Source organism: Spermophilus citellus (assembly GCF_964194105.1).
Source record: "Spermophilus citellus genome assembly, chromosome: 1".
Taxonomy (NCBI): Eukaryota; Metazoa; Chordata; class Mammalia; order Rodentia; family Sciuridae; genus Spermophilus; species Spermophilus citellus.
The window spans coordinates 122,593,352-122,609,922 of record NC_138182.1 but is presented as its reverse complement, the minus strand read 5'-3'; the positions used below and the strand labels follow the sequence as shown (position 1 = coordinate 122,609,922).

The 16,571-nt window shown below is 39.3% G+C and overlaps 1 protein-coding gene across 2 annotated transcripts in view; it reads right to left on the bottom strand.

The window, feature by feature from the left end:
* The window catches only part of UBTD2 (ubiquitin domain containing 2), a 66,449-nt gene that overhangs the window by 13,058 nt on the left and 36,820 nt on the right, over positions 1 to 16,571 (bottom strand). The window contains exon 2 of one of the 2 annotated variants that reach the window (XM_081283836.1): positions 10,102 to 10,338. The exons of the other annotated variant lie outside the window; for it this stretch is intronic. Within the exon in view, the coding sequence (XP_081139962.1) occupies positions 10,102 to 10,338 (237 nt within the window). The remainder of the gene's footprint in view (positions 1 to 10,101; positions 10,339 to 16,571) is intronic. 2 annotated transcript variants of the gene reach the window in all.

The following is a 16,571-nucleotide window of genomic DNA, read 5'->3' as shown; positions in this document are numbered from 1 at the left end:
CCTTTTAACTTTTTCCCCCCTTTTGGTGCTGGGATTTGAACCCAGGGCCTTCATTGTGGGTGCTAAGCACAGGTTCTACCAATGAGCTACCCCCCAGCCCTCCATTTTTTCCTTCTGACAAACCCATTGTAGGCCTTGAGTCCTGGCAGAGACAGATGGCCATCAGGACAGATCACTGCCAGGGCACTGTTTCCCCGGGCCAGGAAGCCCGGAAGGCTCCCCGTGCTGGAAAGAAAGGTGCCAAGTCTCCACCTTCTGTCCTTATTTCCTGCATAATTTTTTGAAGTTGTTTTTATTTATCTTTTATGCAGATGATTGGCTCAGACGTTCTATTTCCTTTGCTCAACTGTTTTCTGTGGCTGCTTTTAATTAGGCTTCAAAATATTTTGCTAGATAATTATAAAGATAAAACTAAATTAGATGCCAAATAATAAAAATAGCTTGAATAAATGCCATCAGGTCTAATGCTTTACTTTTTTCTCAAGCAACCCTTCAGGCTGAAAAGAAAGATGTGTTAAGAGTTTATTAGGCCTTCTGCTTATTTCCTCTATGCTCTCCCTCCTGTAAGAGCATGGCCCAGTGTTAAAACTGTTACCACTTAAGTGACTCGGGGTGTAGAGCACTTGCCCGGCATGTATGAGGCCCTGGGTTCCAATGTTCCAATTCACAACATCTTTCTCTCTCCCCCCACCCCCTCCTTCCACACACACACACACTTTCCACTTGAGATATGAACAGGTGTGCAAAAGTTAAGAATCAGTATCTGCCTCAGGATCTGTTATCCCAATTATAGTGATGGTTTCATGGTGATACATGTCAAAACTGATCAAATTGTACATTTTAAATAAGCAGCACTTATTTAAAATATACAATTTGATCGTACACAATTTGATCAGTCTTGACATGTATCACCATGAAACCATCACCATATACTTCAATATATCTCAAAAAAACTTAAAAAATTAAATACTTGGATCACACAGGCAATGTGATGTAGAAAACTGCCTTTCCCAAATGAATGGGGGAAGGGGGTGTTGCCTTTCAAGTTCTCTTCCAAAGCCTGTGGGGAAGGACGACTTCACTAGCGGCTTGTCTTTTCTGACTGACCTGGAAGGCGTGAACTTTCCTACTTTTCAATAATCAAGACTCGGATGGCAAAGGAAGGGAGGCTTCAGAATTTTAGTGAGTTGACACAGCTAAGGACGAGAACACTAAAAAAACAGAAAAAGGAAAGGAGCGAGGCAGCAGAGACGCAGCAGAGCATGCGTCTGCCTGCTGGGGTACAAGGGACTGGGTGATATGGTGAGAGCTCATAAAAGGGGCTGCAGCCTTGGAGCTGATCGTACCCAACTTGAAATCTGGAGCCTTCCTGGAACATGCCAAGTTCATCACCTCAAGGCTCACAGTACCTGCTATACAAGGCTGTCATAAGGATTAAATAATAGAATACATGTAAAATTGCACAGTACACATCCATTAGGAAACACTAAAAAATTTGGTCCTTGGGGCTGGGGATGTGGCTCAAGCGGTAGTGCGCTCGCCTGGCATGCGTGCGGTCCGGGTTCGATCCTCAGCACCACATACAAAGATGTTGTGTCCGCTGAAAACTAAAAAAATAAATAAATAAATATTAAAATTCTCTCTCTCTCAAAAAAAAAAATTGGTCCTCTTCTTACATAAGTTTTAAACCTCAGTATGGAGGAGAACTTGCCCATGTCAATGTCACAATCAAGGTTTGAGTCTGTTGCTTCATACTTCATGGGGTTCTGGAGAAACCTAAATCACAATAAAGTCAAGGGCCACCAAAATCATACTCCAGAGCTCAACAGTGCAGCGTGCCTGGGCTCTGAGTTCACCCCCTAGCACTGCAAAAAACAAAAAACTATCCTTCAATTGGACATTAGGAGCAGTCTTTCAGGACTGCAGGGATGCTAATAAATTATAGGTCCTCTCATGCAACAGTATGTTGAGAATTACAGCAAGTTCTGTCTGTAGTTAGGTTTTTGGAGAAGCAGAAGGCATAACTATTTCATCACCAATGTGGTCAGCAAGATTATGATACTCAGGTGGCATGGTGATGCGTGCCAATAATCCTAGCAACTTGAGAGGTGAAAGCAGGAGGATTTCAAGTCTAAGGCCAGTCTTAGGAACTTAGCTGAAACCCTGTCTCAGAGGAACCAAGCCTAACATTTCATTTAGAAAGCAGAGGTGAAAAGTGGCTCAAACGTTTAGTCAAATTGCTCAAGTCATACCAGTCAAGCCATGATTAAACACTTGTGTCACATTCTACCACATTTCTGTGGGGGACATTTAATCTTAACTCCAGTCTCATCTCTCTTAATTGGGGGCACAGAAGCAGTTCAAAAGCACATCACACAGTGGTCTATTTAAAGCTGACTTGGCTCTATAGAAGTAAGTAGAGGTTGGTAGAGCACATGCCTTGGGACCATGTCAGAAATCCTTCTTCCCCCGCCCCCACCCCCAGAATGTCAGAGAAAAAAGGTCTTCTTCAGACACCAGCCTACTAACTCAGGGACAGACTCCCACCTCCGTTATTTTCAGACTTTATTGCTCTGATTGAAGAAAAAGGATGACAGCAGCAGAGGAGTAGATCCATTTACATCTTATAACTCTAAACCATTTTTGTCTGAAGAGAGGGGAAAATGATATAACATTTATGATTAATCAGTCATCAGATTCTTTATTAAGGTCCTATTTCATTTCCCAAACATTATAACAGCCTGGCAAAAATCTCCCATCTCCTGAATAAGTTCAGGATCCTCATGCTTTCATTCCTGTTTCATGTTAATGAATTAGCTTATTCAGGTGTTAAATGGTAAATTCTCCCCACCCCCCACTACTGTGGATTGAGCTCAGGGCTTTTGCATATGTTAGACAAGCTCCCCAGACCTTGTGGTTTTATTTTGAAGACAAAAGTCTCAGTAAATTGCCCAGACTAGACTTGAACTTGCAATCTTCAGACTCCCAAGTAGCTGGGGTTACAGGCATGTGCCACCATGTCCAGCTAAGTGACAAATTCTTCTAGAGATCTCTAAAATAATTATAATTCTCAGTCTATTTCTTTTTTTGGAACTGGGGATTAAACTCTGGGACACGTTCCCAGCACTTTTTTATATTTTATTTGGAGAAAGGGTCTCACTGAGTTGCCTAGTTCCTGGCTAAATTACTGAGGCTGGCTTTGAACTTGAGATCCTCCTGTCTCAGCCTCCAGAACTGCTGGGATTACAAGTATACACCACCACACCTGATTTGGTCTGCTTCTTAATGGGCCTCAGACATTAAGACTAAGAGAAATAGGAAGGCCTCTACATGTATATTTTCTCATCATCTATGTCTTAAGAGAATCTGCTCGATCACTGTCAGTATTACTAGAAGTATACCATCTCAAAGTATCCTACACAGTACACAAGAGCCTAAAACACCAGACAGGGACTAAACATTGACATAACTTGTGCAATCACTATACAGAACACAAAAAGGAAATAACATGTAAGAGGCAGGTAAAGGTACTTAAAGTACTCTTGGATCTGAGTTCAAATCAAGTTCCAACTTGAGCATGGTGGTACATGCTCATAATCCAAGAGACTCGGAAGACTGAGGCAGGAGAATCACAAATTCCAGGTTAGCACAGGCAACTTAGTATGATCCTGTCTCAAATAAATAAATAAATAAAGGGCTGGGGATACAGCTCAGTGGTAAAGCACCCCAGGGTTCAATATACAATCAAAACAAACAATTCCGGGCTGGGGATGTGGCTCAAGTGGTAGCTCGCTCGCCTGGCATGCGTGCGACCCGGGTTCGATCCTCAGCACCACATACCAACAAAGATGTTGTGTCCGCCGAGAACTAAAAAATAAATATTAAAAACTCTCTCTCTCTCTCTCTCCCCTCTCTCACTCTCTCTTAAAAAAAAAAAAAAAAAAAAAAAACACAATTCCAAGACTTACACCTTGGAAAAGTGAGATAACCTCTTTGTGCTTCAGTTTTCAGTTATCTGTGTAAAATGATGATTATCGTAGGTGATTATTTCAGACACAAGAATTTAATAACATTAATTTAAAAATGAATTGTTAGTATTTTATTAATCTTGTTTCTCACAGAACTGTATTCATTATGTGTTAAATATAAAGAAAATTTTAAAAATAAAATGCTTTTTATATGTCTCTAGTTTTAAAACAATTGCAATATACATAATTTAATCTGCTCCCATTTAATAAATGTTAAGACTGGGGGGAAAAAACTGTTCCTACACATATAAACAACTCTTCGAAGAGAAAGGAATAAACATTAAGTATTTAAGAATTACCTTTTTCTATCTCCCATATCTCTAAGCATGAAAAAGGACAAAAGAAATAGACCTTCAAAAGCCAAATGGAAGAACTTCAAACGAAAAGGAAGTATAATTTTGGAGTCAACAGTTAAATTTGTTTCCAAAAAGAAAAGTTTCTGTTTTGAGTAACAGAAGATCGCTGCTCCATCTATTTAACAGAGGTAGAGAAGGGAGCTTTTATACTTGAACAACATTGAGACATAAACAACATGCTAGAAAAAATTCCCTTACTCTGAATTATCAGTAGATGCTAAAGAAACAATTATCTTTCTAGAAAATTAGAAGTCATGGAATGGAGTAGGCAATTTTTTAAATCCTTGTGTGCCTTCCACATAATAATTATAAAAACCATCAAATATTTATAAGATAAATACTATATCTGAATAATCTTTTAAAAGTTTATTTAAGGGCTGGGGGTGTGGCTCAGCAGTAGAGCACTCGCCCTGGGTTCGATCCTCAGCACCACATAAAAATAAATAAATAAAGATTAAAAAAAATTTTTATTTAAAATAGCCAATACATACCAAACTCTGAAAAATGAAAATAATAAGCACCTGTTGTTTTCTTAAACCACATTTATGCTAATTTGGGCAAATAACCTGGTTTCACTGTAAAGATATTATATTAAGAATGTTTTTAAGCTGGGCACAGTGGCACATGCCTGTAAATCCCAGTGGCTCAGGAGGCTAAGGCAGGAAGATCATGAATTCAAAGCCTGCCTCAGCAAAAGGGAGGTGCTCAGCAACTCACTGAGACCCTGTCTCTAAATTAAATATAAAATAGAGCTGGGGATGTGGCTCAGTGGTTGAGTGCCATTCTGAGTTCAATCCCCAGTACCAAAAAAAAAAAAAAAAAAAAAAAAAAATAATAATAATAATAATAATAATAATAATGTTTTTAAGACTTCCAGGTAATGGAAAAATAGCAATCAATGAAAAAGGAGAAATAAACTCTTTAAGAAATGTTGAACAATCAGAAAAATATGCTGTGCAAATTATGAAAAACAAAGCTCTTCTAAGACAAGGAGGTGGTGGACAATGGAAAGCAGGTATCAGAATAACATGCGGAGCCTTCTCCCACGATACCCAGGTCTATACCAGCCTCCATCAAGTCATGATTTTCCAAAGTGCATAGATGTGAGTGTATGAAATCCCCAGGTAGTTATGATACCAAGTTCTTTCAACCCTTCCCACTGTCATTCGAGAATAAATAAATATACCATTGATATTTTTCTTTTTTTGGTACCGGGGATTGAACTCAGGGGCACTTAATCACTGAGCCACATCCCCAACCCTATTTTGGATTTTATTTACAGACAGGCTCTCACTGAGTTTCTCAGTGCCTCGCATTGCTGAGGCTGGCTTTGAACTTGCAATCCTTCTGTCTTAGCCTCCCGAGCCCCTAGGATTACAGGCGTGTGCTACAACACTCAGCAAAATTTACCACTGATATTAACAGAGGAAGATACTTTAAAAGTATAAAATTATTCGTTCTTAGACAAGGCAGGAATATGATGAACATGACCTGCTGACTAGAATTGAGACATGGATATAATTACCAATGGAACCACTTTAAAGGAAGGAAAAAAGGGGGAAAAAAGGAGAAGGAAATATGATTCAAGAAAAATTTTTTTGGCTTCCTTGAAAAATAACTCAGAAAAGTCAAAGAAAAAAAGGCCATCAACAAATACATAATATTTGTGTATACAACACTGATCTATTCTAAAGTGGCTAAACCAAGAGAAAGCACAGCCATTGCCATACAACATAACAAGACACACAACATTTACCAACACACTTTCATGTATTTTCAAGAACTTGTTATTTTTGTTGGGAAGATAACAGTATGAATAAATTGAGACAACAGAAAGACCATGGGAAGAAAAAGGGGATAAGAAAACGAGAGGGAGAGACATTTGATTGAAGGAAGTTTAGAAAGCACAGTGTGACCCAGGATCTTTACAGACGGTAAATCTACAATCTGTTCAACATGATCCCTATGGGTGGCACTGAGAGAAGCAGGATAGGGATGAGCCAGGTACGGGGCGAGGTGAACCCAAGTCCTCACTGCTTTGCTGTCCAGTTAATAAATCTATTAGTACTTTTGCTACTGAATCAACCCAGTCTCAAAATTCTATTAGAGATATTCCCAAGGGCAGACTGCCCCAAAAGTCAAAGAAAGATATTACAAGTAGACAATGCAGTCAAGAAAAAAAGAACCCAAAATCAGATTCTGGTGTAGTGCTAGTGCAGTGGCAGTGGTGCATTCCTATAATCCCAGTGGCTTGGGAGGCTGAGGCAGGAGGATCACAAGTTCAAAGCCAGCCTCAGCAATTTAGTGAGGCCCTAAGCAACTCAGTGAGACCCTGTCTCTAAATAAATTCAAAAAGGGTCTGAGGATGTGGCTCCAGTGGTCAAGTACCTCTGGGTTCAATCGCTGGTATTTAAAAAAAAAAAAAATTGGTGCAGGGAATTTATTCGATAACATCAGAATTCAGGAAATAAAAGTCATTAGGGCTGGGGCTCAGAGATAGAGCGCTTGCTTAGCATATGCAGGGCACTGGGTTCCATCCACAGCACTGCATAAAAATAAAGGTATTGTGTCCAACTACAACTAAAAAACAAAATACTTTTTATAAAAATCATTAATGCTGTTGTATATTAATATTATATATATATAAATATAAAATATAAATACATATATTTGGGGGGGGGGTGGTGTGGGGAACAGTACTGGAGATTGAACCCAGGGCTTTACATACACTAGGCAAGTGCTCCACCTCTAAGTCACATCCTTAGCCCTTTTTACTTTGAGGCAGGGACTTTCTAAGTTCTCTAGGCTGCCCTTGAACTTGCGAGTCTCCAAGTAGCTGGAAGTATAGACAAGTGCCACTACTTCACTATGAAGTGCTTCCTGGAAACCCAGCACTAGGGTGATTTACAGGTATCACCATCACAATGAACCAACACCACCACCCCATGAAGCAGATAGCTACTTTCCATCTATTACAAATAAGAGAACTGCAGCATGCAGAAAAGAAGTAATTTGTCCAGGGGGCTGAGGTTGTGGCTCAGTGGTAGACACCTGCTTAGCACAAGCAAGGTGCTGCGTTCAATCCTCAGCACCATATAAAAATAAATAAAATGAAGGTATTGTGTCCAATTAGAACTAAAAAAAAAAATGTACACACACACACACACACACACACACACACGTATACGTGTATGTATGTATCTATGTATCTATCTTAAAAAAAAAAAAAAGTAATTTTTCCAAAGTTACACAGCTTGAATTGAGTACAGGGCAGAAGTGATATCATCAGATATGATATCAAAACTCAAGCTGGACAATAATCAAATCTGTGCAATCACTTAAAATATGAAGTATCTGGGGACCCAAAGGGGTAACAACAAGATGCCTAGAGTAAAATTTTAAATGTGTAATTACACAGGAAAGAATCTCAGCAATGCCTCTGAGCAGGTACAGGTAGAAGCATATAATGCTCATTTGTATACTGATGGTAAGCTGAAGACTTTAGGATCAAGAACATAATTAAAAGAAACATTATTGATAAGCTGAAGAGATGCACATGGGAATTTAATCAAGATAAAATCAGCTTGATTCTTTCATGTTTACACAGAAAATATTCTAAGCAGAAGAGAGGGAGTAGAGGTTCATCCAATACTCTTAAATTTCCAAGAATACTTCTCCCTTATCTGTGGGTTGGCTAGGCTGCCAGCAACATTATCTTTCTTGGCAGTTCACATAGATAAGGCAAAACCATTGCCTTAACTATCAGAGCCCCCATCCAAAAGGATATACATAGGACCTATTATGCATAGGAAACAGAGCTACTTTGCTATCAGGAACCTTTAAAAGAGGCCATAAAACATAGCACAACCAGAGATCCCTACATATAACATAAACATAAAGTCATGTATTCCAAGCCCCAAGGTACTGAATCTCAGACTTCTAAATTAAGACAGTCTCATACATGTGACTCTTCTTCCCCCAACTTGCAGGCCTACACAAACATGTGCTCTGCCTTGAAAATACAGATGTCACCATCCAAAAGAGAATGATGATGCAACCGTCTGTACAGGTGGGTCCTTTACATTATATAAGGGGAGCAACTGAAGACAATAATGACAGAACTAAAAAAGGCAAGTGGAGCCAGATGATGTCTACCACTTCCCAATCCCCAATCACAGAATAAAGATTTACAGACTAGCCGGGCGCGGTGGCGCAAGCCTGTAATCCAAGCAGCTCGGGAGGCTGTGGCAGGAGGACTGCAAGTTCAAAGCCAGCCTCAGCAAAAGTGAGGCACTAAGCAACTCAGTGAGACCCTGTCTCTAAATAAAATACAAAATAAGGCTGGGGATGGGGCTCAGTGGTCGAGTGCCCCTGAGTTCAGTCCCTGTTACTCTCCCCTCCCCGTCTTCCAAAAGATTTATAGACTATCCATGAAAAGTAGAACTGAAGAGTCAGACTTAAATGGCATTCTATTATAAATTCTTCAAAAATAAGGAAGGATCACTTTTACAGTAAGTATTAGGAACATAAGCCATGCTTTCATAATAAAGTCAGCTATAAGAAAGGAAGTTTCCTGGAAGCACAATTAATCAGAAAATTAATGGAGATTTGGAAAGCTGGCAAGGACAGTAAGTTAAACACCATTTATTTGACACAGAGTCAGAGGATTTAAAGTAGATAATTAAATAATGAAAAGCATTGTTCCTCTAAGAATGCAGACACATGCCGCAAACACTAAAGGTGTAATAATAAGCAAAAAATGAGACAAGCTGATAATCTACTATGTGGGTTTCAAGAGACAACTAAGAAAAATGTTAACTTGAAAAACTAGAGAGAAAAAAGTACTAATATTGAAATCAAAACACAAGGAATACAAAACTGACATCCAAATCTCAAGACAGCATCAAACTTTTTAATGCATTCTAATCAAGGAGACCAAACAAGAGTATATGTATGGGTCTAGCATGTACACTTCCCCAGAAACACTCAAAGCTGTACTTAAGAGTCACATTCCAATACAGAAGAGGGAAGTTTCTAATAATGCTCAAGGTTACAATCACAGAAAATCTGTAAGAAAATGTGGGACTGAATTCAAAGTTTAAATCTGCCATTATGCTAAAAGTAGGGGTTAAGGATAAAGTACAATGACTATAGGGGTATCTGTTGAGTCTCTCCATCTTCTGAAATCTGACTTGAGACTCTACCATGTCCAAAGGAAAGCAGTAAAGCAGAGGCTCCTATAGGTGGGCTGAAAGATGGAGATGGCAGGGTGTGGAGAGCAGGGGTCTAGAAAACTAGGTTGCACAGAAACAAGAAAATTTTATTATCAGGTGTTCTTTTCTGAGATAAGGAAAATATTCAAATGACACAAAAATATACAAAATAAACAGTCTCCAGCAGAAAGATGCGAAGAGGAATGCTATTCTGTGCTATATTAAATTTAAAAAAAAAAAAAAAAAAAAAGGAAGGAAAAGAAAAAAGGAGGCTGGGGATGTGGCTTAAGCGGTGTGCGCTCGCTTGGCATGTGTGCAGCCTGGGTTCGATCCTCAGCACCACATACAAAGATGTTGTGTCCGCTGAAAACTAAAAAAATAAATATTAAAAAAAAAAGTTAGAATAAGGCATAGCAAGGAAAAAAAGCTTCCTCTCACTCAGTCTCCCCCTACTAGGAATGAGCTGATTCCGTCCCCTCTGTCCTTGAGGAGCACCAGGCCTACCGTGTGGTAAGGTTATGTTTGCACCATCAATGATTGCTTGTGCCAGTTCATGATCATTGCTCTCAAAAGCGTGTGCAGCAGCCTTCAAGGCATCCCAAATCTCTTTCCGGCCTTCAAAAGCTGGTGCAGTGTCCCAAAATTCGTCCCTCTTGCTGCGCAGCTGTCCGTCTGTCATAGGATAATCGCTTTTCCATTTTGGTTTCTCCTTTTTCAAAGGCTGGTTACGACCGAGAGCAACTGGAAGAAAAATAAGACTGACATCACAACCAAAACTTAGGGGATGGTGGTATAGCTTAATGGTAGGGGTTCTATCTCCAACATTGCAAAAAACCAAAAACCAATCAACCAAACGAATAAAATTATAAAAGATACTGTTTTTCTAAGAAAACTTAACTGGTCATTCCTCTTTTGAATTTTTTCACCGAAAATCATAGTTAGGAGTTTGCCTGTTAGCTAATCTGTGTTCTGATTTTCCCCTAACTCATTTTAAAACAAGAGCAAATGGAGATAAGAGATAGCTCTATGCAAAATTTTCAGTGATAAGTTAGTAGCCCTCCTCCACTCAGCAAGCCCCTCTGAAGGATGATCAAAAAGAATTACAAGTGGAGTAAATGTAACCACTTCAATGAGAGGTGTTGATAATGAGGCTCTGTATGTGCCAAGGCAAGGAGAATATGGGAACTTTCTGTACCTTTTAATTCTGCTGTGAATTTAAACCTCGTCTAAAAAAATAAAAGCTGCATGTGATGGCACATGCCTGTAATTCCAGCTAATCGGGAGACTAAGGTGAGAAAATCAAACATTCCATGCCATCTGCAGCAATGTAGGGAGACTTCCTCAAAATACATTTTAAAAAGGGCCGAGTATATAGCTCAGTGGTAAGAGTGTTCAATCTCAACTCTCAGTTTAAAAATATTGCTGGGCACGGTGGTGCATGCCTGTAATCCCAGCAGCTCAGGAGGCTGAAGCAGGAGTATCAAGGGTTCAAAGCCAGCCTCAACAAAAGTGAGGCACTAGGCAACTCAGTGAGACACCCTGTCTCTAAATAAAATATGGGTGGGGATGTGGCTCAGTGATTCAGTGCCCGAGTTCAATCCTTGGTACCAAAGCAAAAACAAAAACCCATATACACATGTAAATATATCTTGATGGGGATGGTAGTGCACACCTATAATCCCAGTAGCTTGCAAAGCTGGAACAAGAGGATCACAAGTTCAAAGCCAGCTTCAGCATCTTAGCGAGACCTTGTCTCGAAATAAAAAAAAAAAAAATCTGCCTAGAAGAATAGTAATAAGTATTTTATCCACTCTAGTGACAGGCTTGGAAAGACACAAGGGATGCCATAACAAGGACACAGGATACGTAGGGGAAACTGAATGGCAAGAGTGGTCTGCATTTCAGGCCTCTAGCTACATAAAATCAGTAAGCAGGAACTGAGAAAATCCAAAGAGGCAAAAGAATACTTTTTAATGTTCAGAGAAATGGCCAGATCGACAGACCCACGGAACAAGTGACTAAAGGAATACTTCCTCCAGCATTCCCCTCTCTGGACTCCAAAGAAGTGGCTATCTTTCTCCAAAACTCAAGTAAGAGCTAATCTAGAAGGGGAGGGCAGAGGGTACAATCAACACTTCACTCTTTTTTGGAGGAATTGTGAGTGCAAAGGTTGAGCACCAACCACAAGGAACATAAGAGGTCACTAGGGGAGTTTCGACACTGGAAGAGAAGAACAGAAGCCACATGTCCACTCCCTCAGCATCACCTGTACTCAGAGATGTTACGCAGCAGTCCTGTCACCTGGTGCAGCTTCTCTGCACCCAGATGTTCACACAGCGTGCGACTGATGACCTACTTTCCACAGGCCACACATTTCCACAGGCTCTTCTTACCTGTGGCTCTGCAGGGTTATATGCTGCCAGCAATAGGCAGTTTGATAGATGGAAAAAATGAGAAGAAAATCAAAGCCTGATGAAAAGGTAAGTTGGGAAAGAGTGGGTGGGGAATAATTGACAGGGTGGGAAGGAGACAGGGGATGTGTCAAAATTCAATGTTCTATGTTTAATTGTAGGATGAACACTCATTTAAAAGAAAATACTCTTAAAATGGTTCTAAAGCATCCATGAAATGAAGCACTCCTTCGCTGTCCCAGGGTATACAGAGGTATACATGACAGAAAATAAAATGACGCCAGCTCCCGAACAAGTTCTCCACACTTTGCAGGCGCTATTCCCGGAAGACAGGACCAACTGATAGGGCAAAGTGTGTTTGGTTTGATGCCTGAATTGAACCAAGCTCTCCTCATCCAATCTAGCCACTTCATCCTGAGGCAGAGCACCATGTCAGGTCTCCCCCGTCGCCCTGCCTCAGGCAGACAGACCACCCCAGGTGTTTTCCGGTATTGACGCCCAATACTTTTTGACCCTGTAACTTGTCTCAGTGAAGTGCAAGACAGGTGAGCTGTGAAGGGGTTTGGAGAGCAGAGTTGGAACACCATCCATCTAGCCCAGAGCCACAAACACAATCTGTGCCTCCTTATTTAATCAACAAGGGTATGCTGAGTGTCAAGGGCAACACTACAGATATGCCTGTTGGGTTTGTTCAAAGGTGAAACCACAAGCTATATTAATGATTGTCCCCTGCATTTCCAAATAACACTGACAATGCAGACAGAGCAGAATTGTCCAAGAGGTGCCAAACACAATCCAATAATTACCACTCATCCACAATTCTACCAAGGTGAACTGCAAAGGTAAAATTTCCTGTCTACTACATTATCTTTAGATAAGTTAGAAAAAGTTCATAAACATACTCTTAGTTGTGCAGCAGGAAGTAGGAGCTGGGACACAGGAAGCAGGTATTCAGCCAGCTATCTATTTGAATGGCATTTTAGGTCCATCCAAGCAGTTCAGAGAATTAAGTACCCTCATGCATCACAGGTACCATAGGGACAACACAACTGAGTAGAGTTTTTCTAGTTGTTCTGAGAGAATCTCAAGGTAAAGGCAAATAACAACTCCACATCGAAGACTTAAAATTCAAACAAATGAAATAGGTCGTATGCTGGGCACAGTGGTGTGTGCCTGAAATCTTTCAAGAGGCCCCATCTAGAGAAACCCAGCAGAAAATGATTTCATGAGAAGGGTAGAAAACATTTCGGAAGAAGTAAAAGCACTTCCCTTCCATATGGGGAGGAGTTTTATTCCACCTGCCTGTCTGCAGCAGGCTTAAGAACAGTCCATGAAAAGAATACATGAGGGTTGGGGTTGTGGCTCAGCAGTAGAGCACTCACCTAGCATGTGTAAGGCCCTGGGTTCGATCCTCAGCACCACGTAAAAATAAATAAATAAAATAAAGGTATTGTGTCCAAATACAACTGAAAAATAAATATTAAAAAAATACACAGTCCATTAATACTACCCAGCACAGTCATCATTCCAAGTGCACACACACACACATCCATGTGTGCCCAAAGCTCACATTCATTATTTTGCAAAACAAAATAGGGCCTTACAATATCAACAGAACTCATTTTATTTATTCACATCTGCCTATTAGGTCAGTTAATAAAATGCTTACATCTTTGCAGTATAGATTATTTTAGTGAAACACTAGTGTAGAATTTTTACTACAAAATCAGAGGCTCAACCTTCATCTTCAGGAAAGTTGAGTACTCTGCATGCACAAGCTATGCTCAGTCTCCGGGCTGATACACAGCAGAGGAGTTTCTTGTTAAACTAAATGAGATACTAACAAAAATATGTTTACTGCCTAGCGTCCTTTTGTTAAATAACTAACTAAGGGAAAAATATGCATTGAATTCCTTCTATAAACAGGAAAAATACAGGGATGCACTCTTCCATTCAACACAGTCCTGGAAACTCTAGCCAAAGCAATTAGACAGAAGTAAGAAATTAAAGGGATACAAATAGGAAAAAAAGAACTCAAACTATCACATTCGCTGACAACATGATTCTATATTTAGAAGACCAAAAAAACTCCACTAGAAAACCTCTGGAATTCATAAATAAATTCAGCAAAGTAGCAGGGTATAAAATTAACACCCATAAATCAATTGCATTCCTATACACCAGTAATGAATCTTACTGAAAGAGAAATTAGGGAAACTATCCCATTCACAATAGCCACTCCCTCCAAATAAAATATTTGTGACTCAATCTAACAAAAGAGGTGAAAGATCTCTACAGTGAAAACCACAGAACACTAATGAAAGAAACGGAAGAAGACCTTACAAGATGGAAAGATCTCCCATGTTCTTGGATAGGCAGAATTAATATTGTCAAAATGGTCATACTACCAAAAGTGCTATATAGATTTAATGCAATTTATATTAAAATCCCAAAGACATTCTTTCATGGAGATAGAAAAAGCAGTTGTGAAATCCATTTGGAAAAATAAGAGCCCAGATTAGCCAAAGCAATCCTCAGCAAGAAAAGTGAAGGAAGCATGACAATACTAGACCTTAAGCTATACTACAAAGAAATAGTAACCAAAAAAGCATGGTATTGGCACCAAAACAGACCTGAAGACCAGTGGTACAGATCAGAAGACACAGAGACAAACCCACATAATACAGTTCTCTCATACAGACAAAGGAGCCATAAACATACATTGGAAAAAGATAGATTCTTCAACAAACGGTGCTGGGAAGACTGGAAATCCTTATGTGATAAAGTGAAATTAAACCCGTATCTCCCACCCTGCACAAAACTCAACTCAAAGTGGATCAAGAACCTAGATCCTGTGTCTACTAGAAGGAAAAGGAGGCCCAACTCTACATCATGTCAGCTTAGAAACCAAACTCCTCAACAAGACTCATAAAAACCAAGAACCAACAAATGGGATTGCATCAATCTTCTTTACAGCAAAGGAAATAATCAAGAACATGAAGAAAGAGCCTACAAAATAGGAGAAAATCTTTGCCACCTGCACCCGAGAGACAGCATTAATCTCCAACATATATAAAGAACTCAAAAAACTTAAAGAAAAAAAAAACCCAATCAATAAATGGGCTAAAGAACTGAACAGACATTTCACAGAAGAAATACAATCAGTCAACAAATATATGAAAAAATGTTCAACATCTCTAGCAATTAAAGAGATACAAATTAAAACTACACTGAGATTTCATCTCACTCCATCCAGTCAGAATGGCAAATCAAGAATACAAGCAACAATAAATGTTAGTGAGAATGTGAGGGGAAAGGTACAATCATACCTTGCTGATGGGACTGCAAATTGGTGCAACCACTCTGGAAAGTAGTATGGAGTTCCTCAGAAAACTTGGAATGGAACCACCATTTGACCCAGTTATCCCATTCCTCGGCATACACCCAAAGGACTTAAAACCAGCATACTACAGAGACACAGCCATATCAATATTTATAGCAGCTCAATTCACAATAGCTAAGCTATGGAATCAACCTATGTACCCTTCAACAGATGAATGGATAAAGAAAATGTGGTATATATACACAATGGAATATTACTCAGACATAAAGATGAATGAAATTATGGCATTTGCTGGTAAATGCATAGAACTGGAGATTATCGTGCTAAATGAAATAAGCCAATCCCAAAAAAACCAAGGGATGAAAGTTCTCTCTGATATGCAGATGTTGACTCACAACAGGTGTGTGTGTGTAGATCGGACAGGGCTGAGTGGGGAGAAGGGAGGTGGGATGGGAATAAGAAAGACAGTAGAATGACTCAGACATAACTTTCTTGTGTTCATATATGAATATACAACCAGTGTAACTCCATATCATGTACAACCACAAGAATGGGAAGTTATACTCATGTATAATGTAAGTCAAAATACATTCTACTATCATGTATAACTAAAAAGAATAAATTAAAAAATGTGCATTTAGCAAATGTAGTTAAACTATTCTCTCATTAAAAAATGAAGACTGAGGGCTGGGTTTGTGGCTCAGTGGTAGAGCACTCACCCAGCATGTGTGAGGCACTGGGTTCGATCCTCAGCACCATAAAATATAAATAAATACATACATAAATAAAGGCATGAAAAATGAAAACTGAATCATTTAACGTTTGTAAAGTACAGAACAATGAGTGATAGAGGATGAAACTACAAACAAGTGTTTGTTGAGTAACTAAAAATAAACTGGCAGGTACTGTTGAAATAAAGAACTTTAAATATTTTTGTAAAAATACACAAGTATTTTTTCTCATACTTTCTGACAGAACCTGACATTCTAAGAATTTAGCACAAAGTCTCTTCCTTATTTAAAAAAGAACTGTTCTATGACTGCCATTCACTTCCTGTGCATTTGAGAGTAGTTTTCTAGGAACTGCTCACCAAACCTCATACTTTGATTTTAAAGAAAGGCAACATCCTTTATTCCTCAAATTTCTTTTAAGTTGCAGGAAACCACTTATCCTTGGTTTTCTTCTTTGGTTAACAAGTGAGAAACAAAAGATTGATAAAG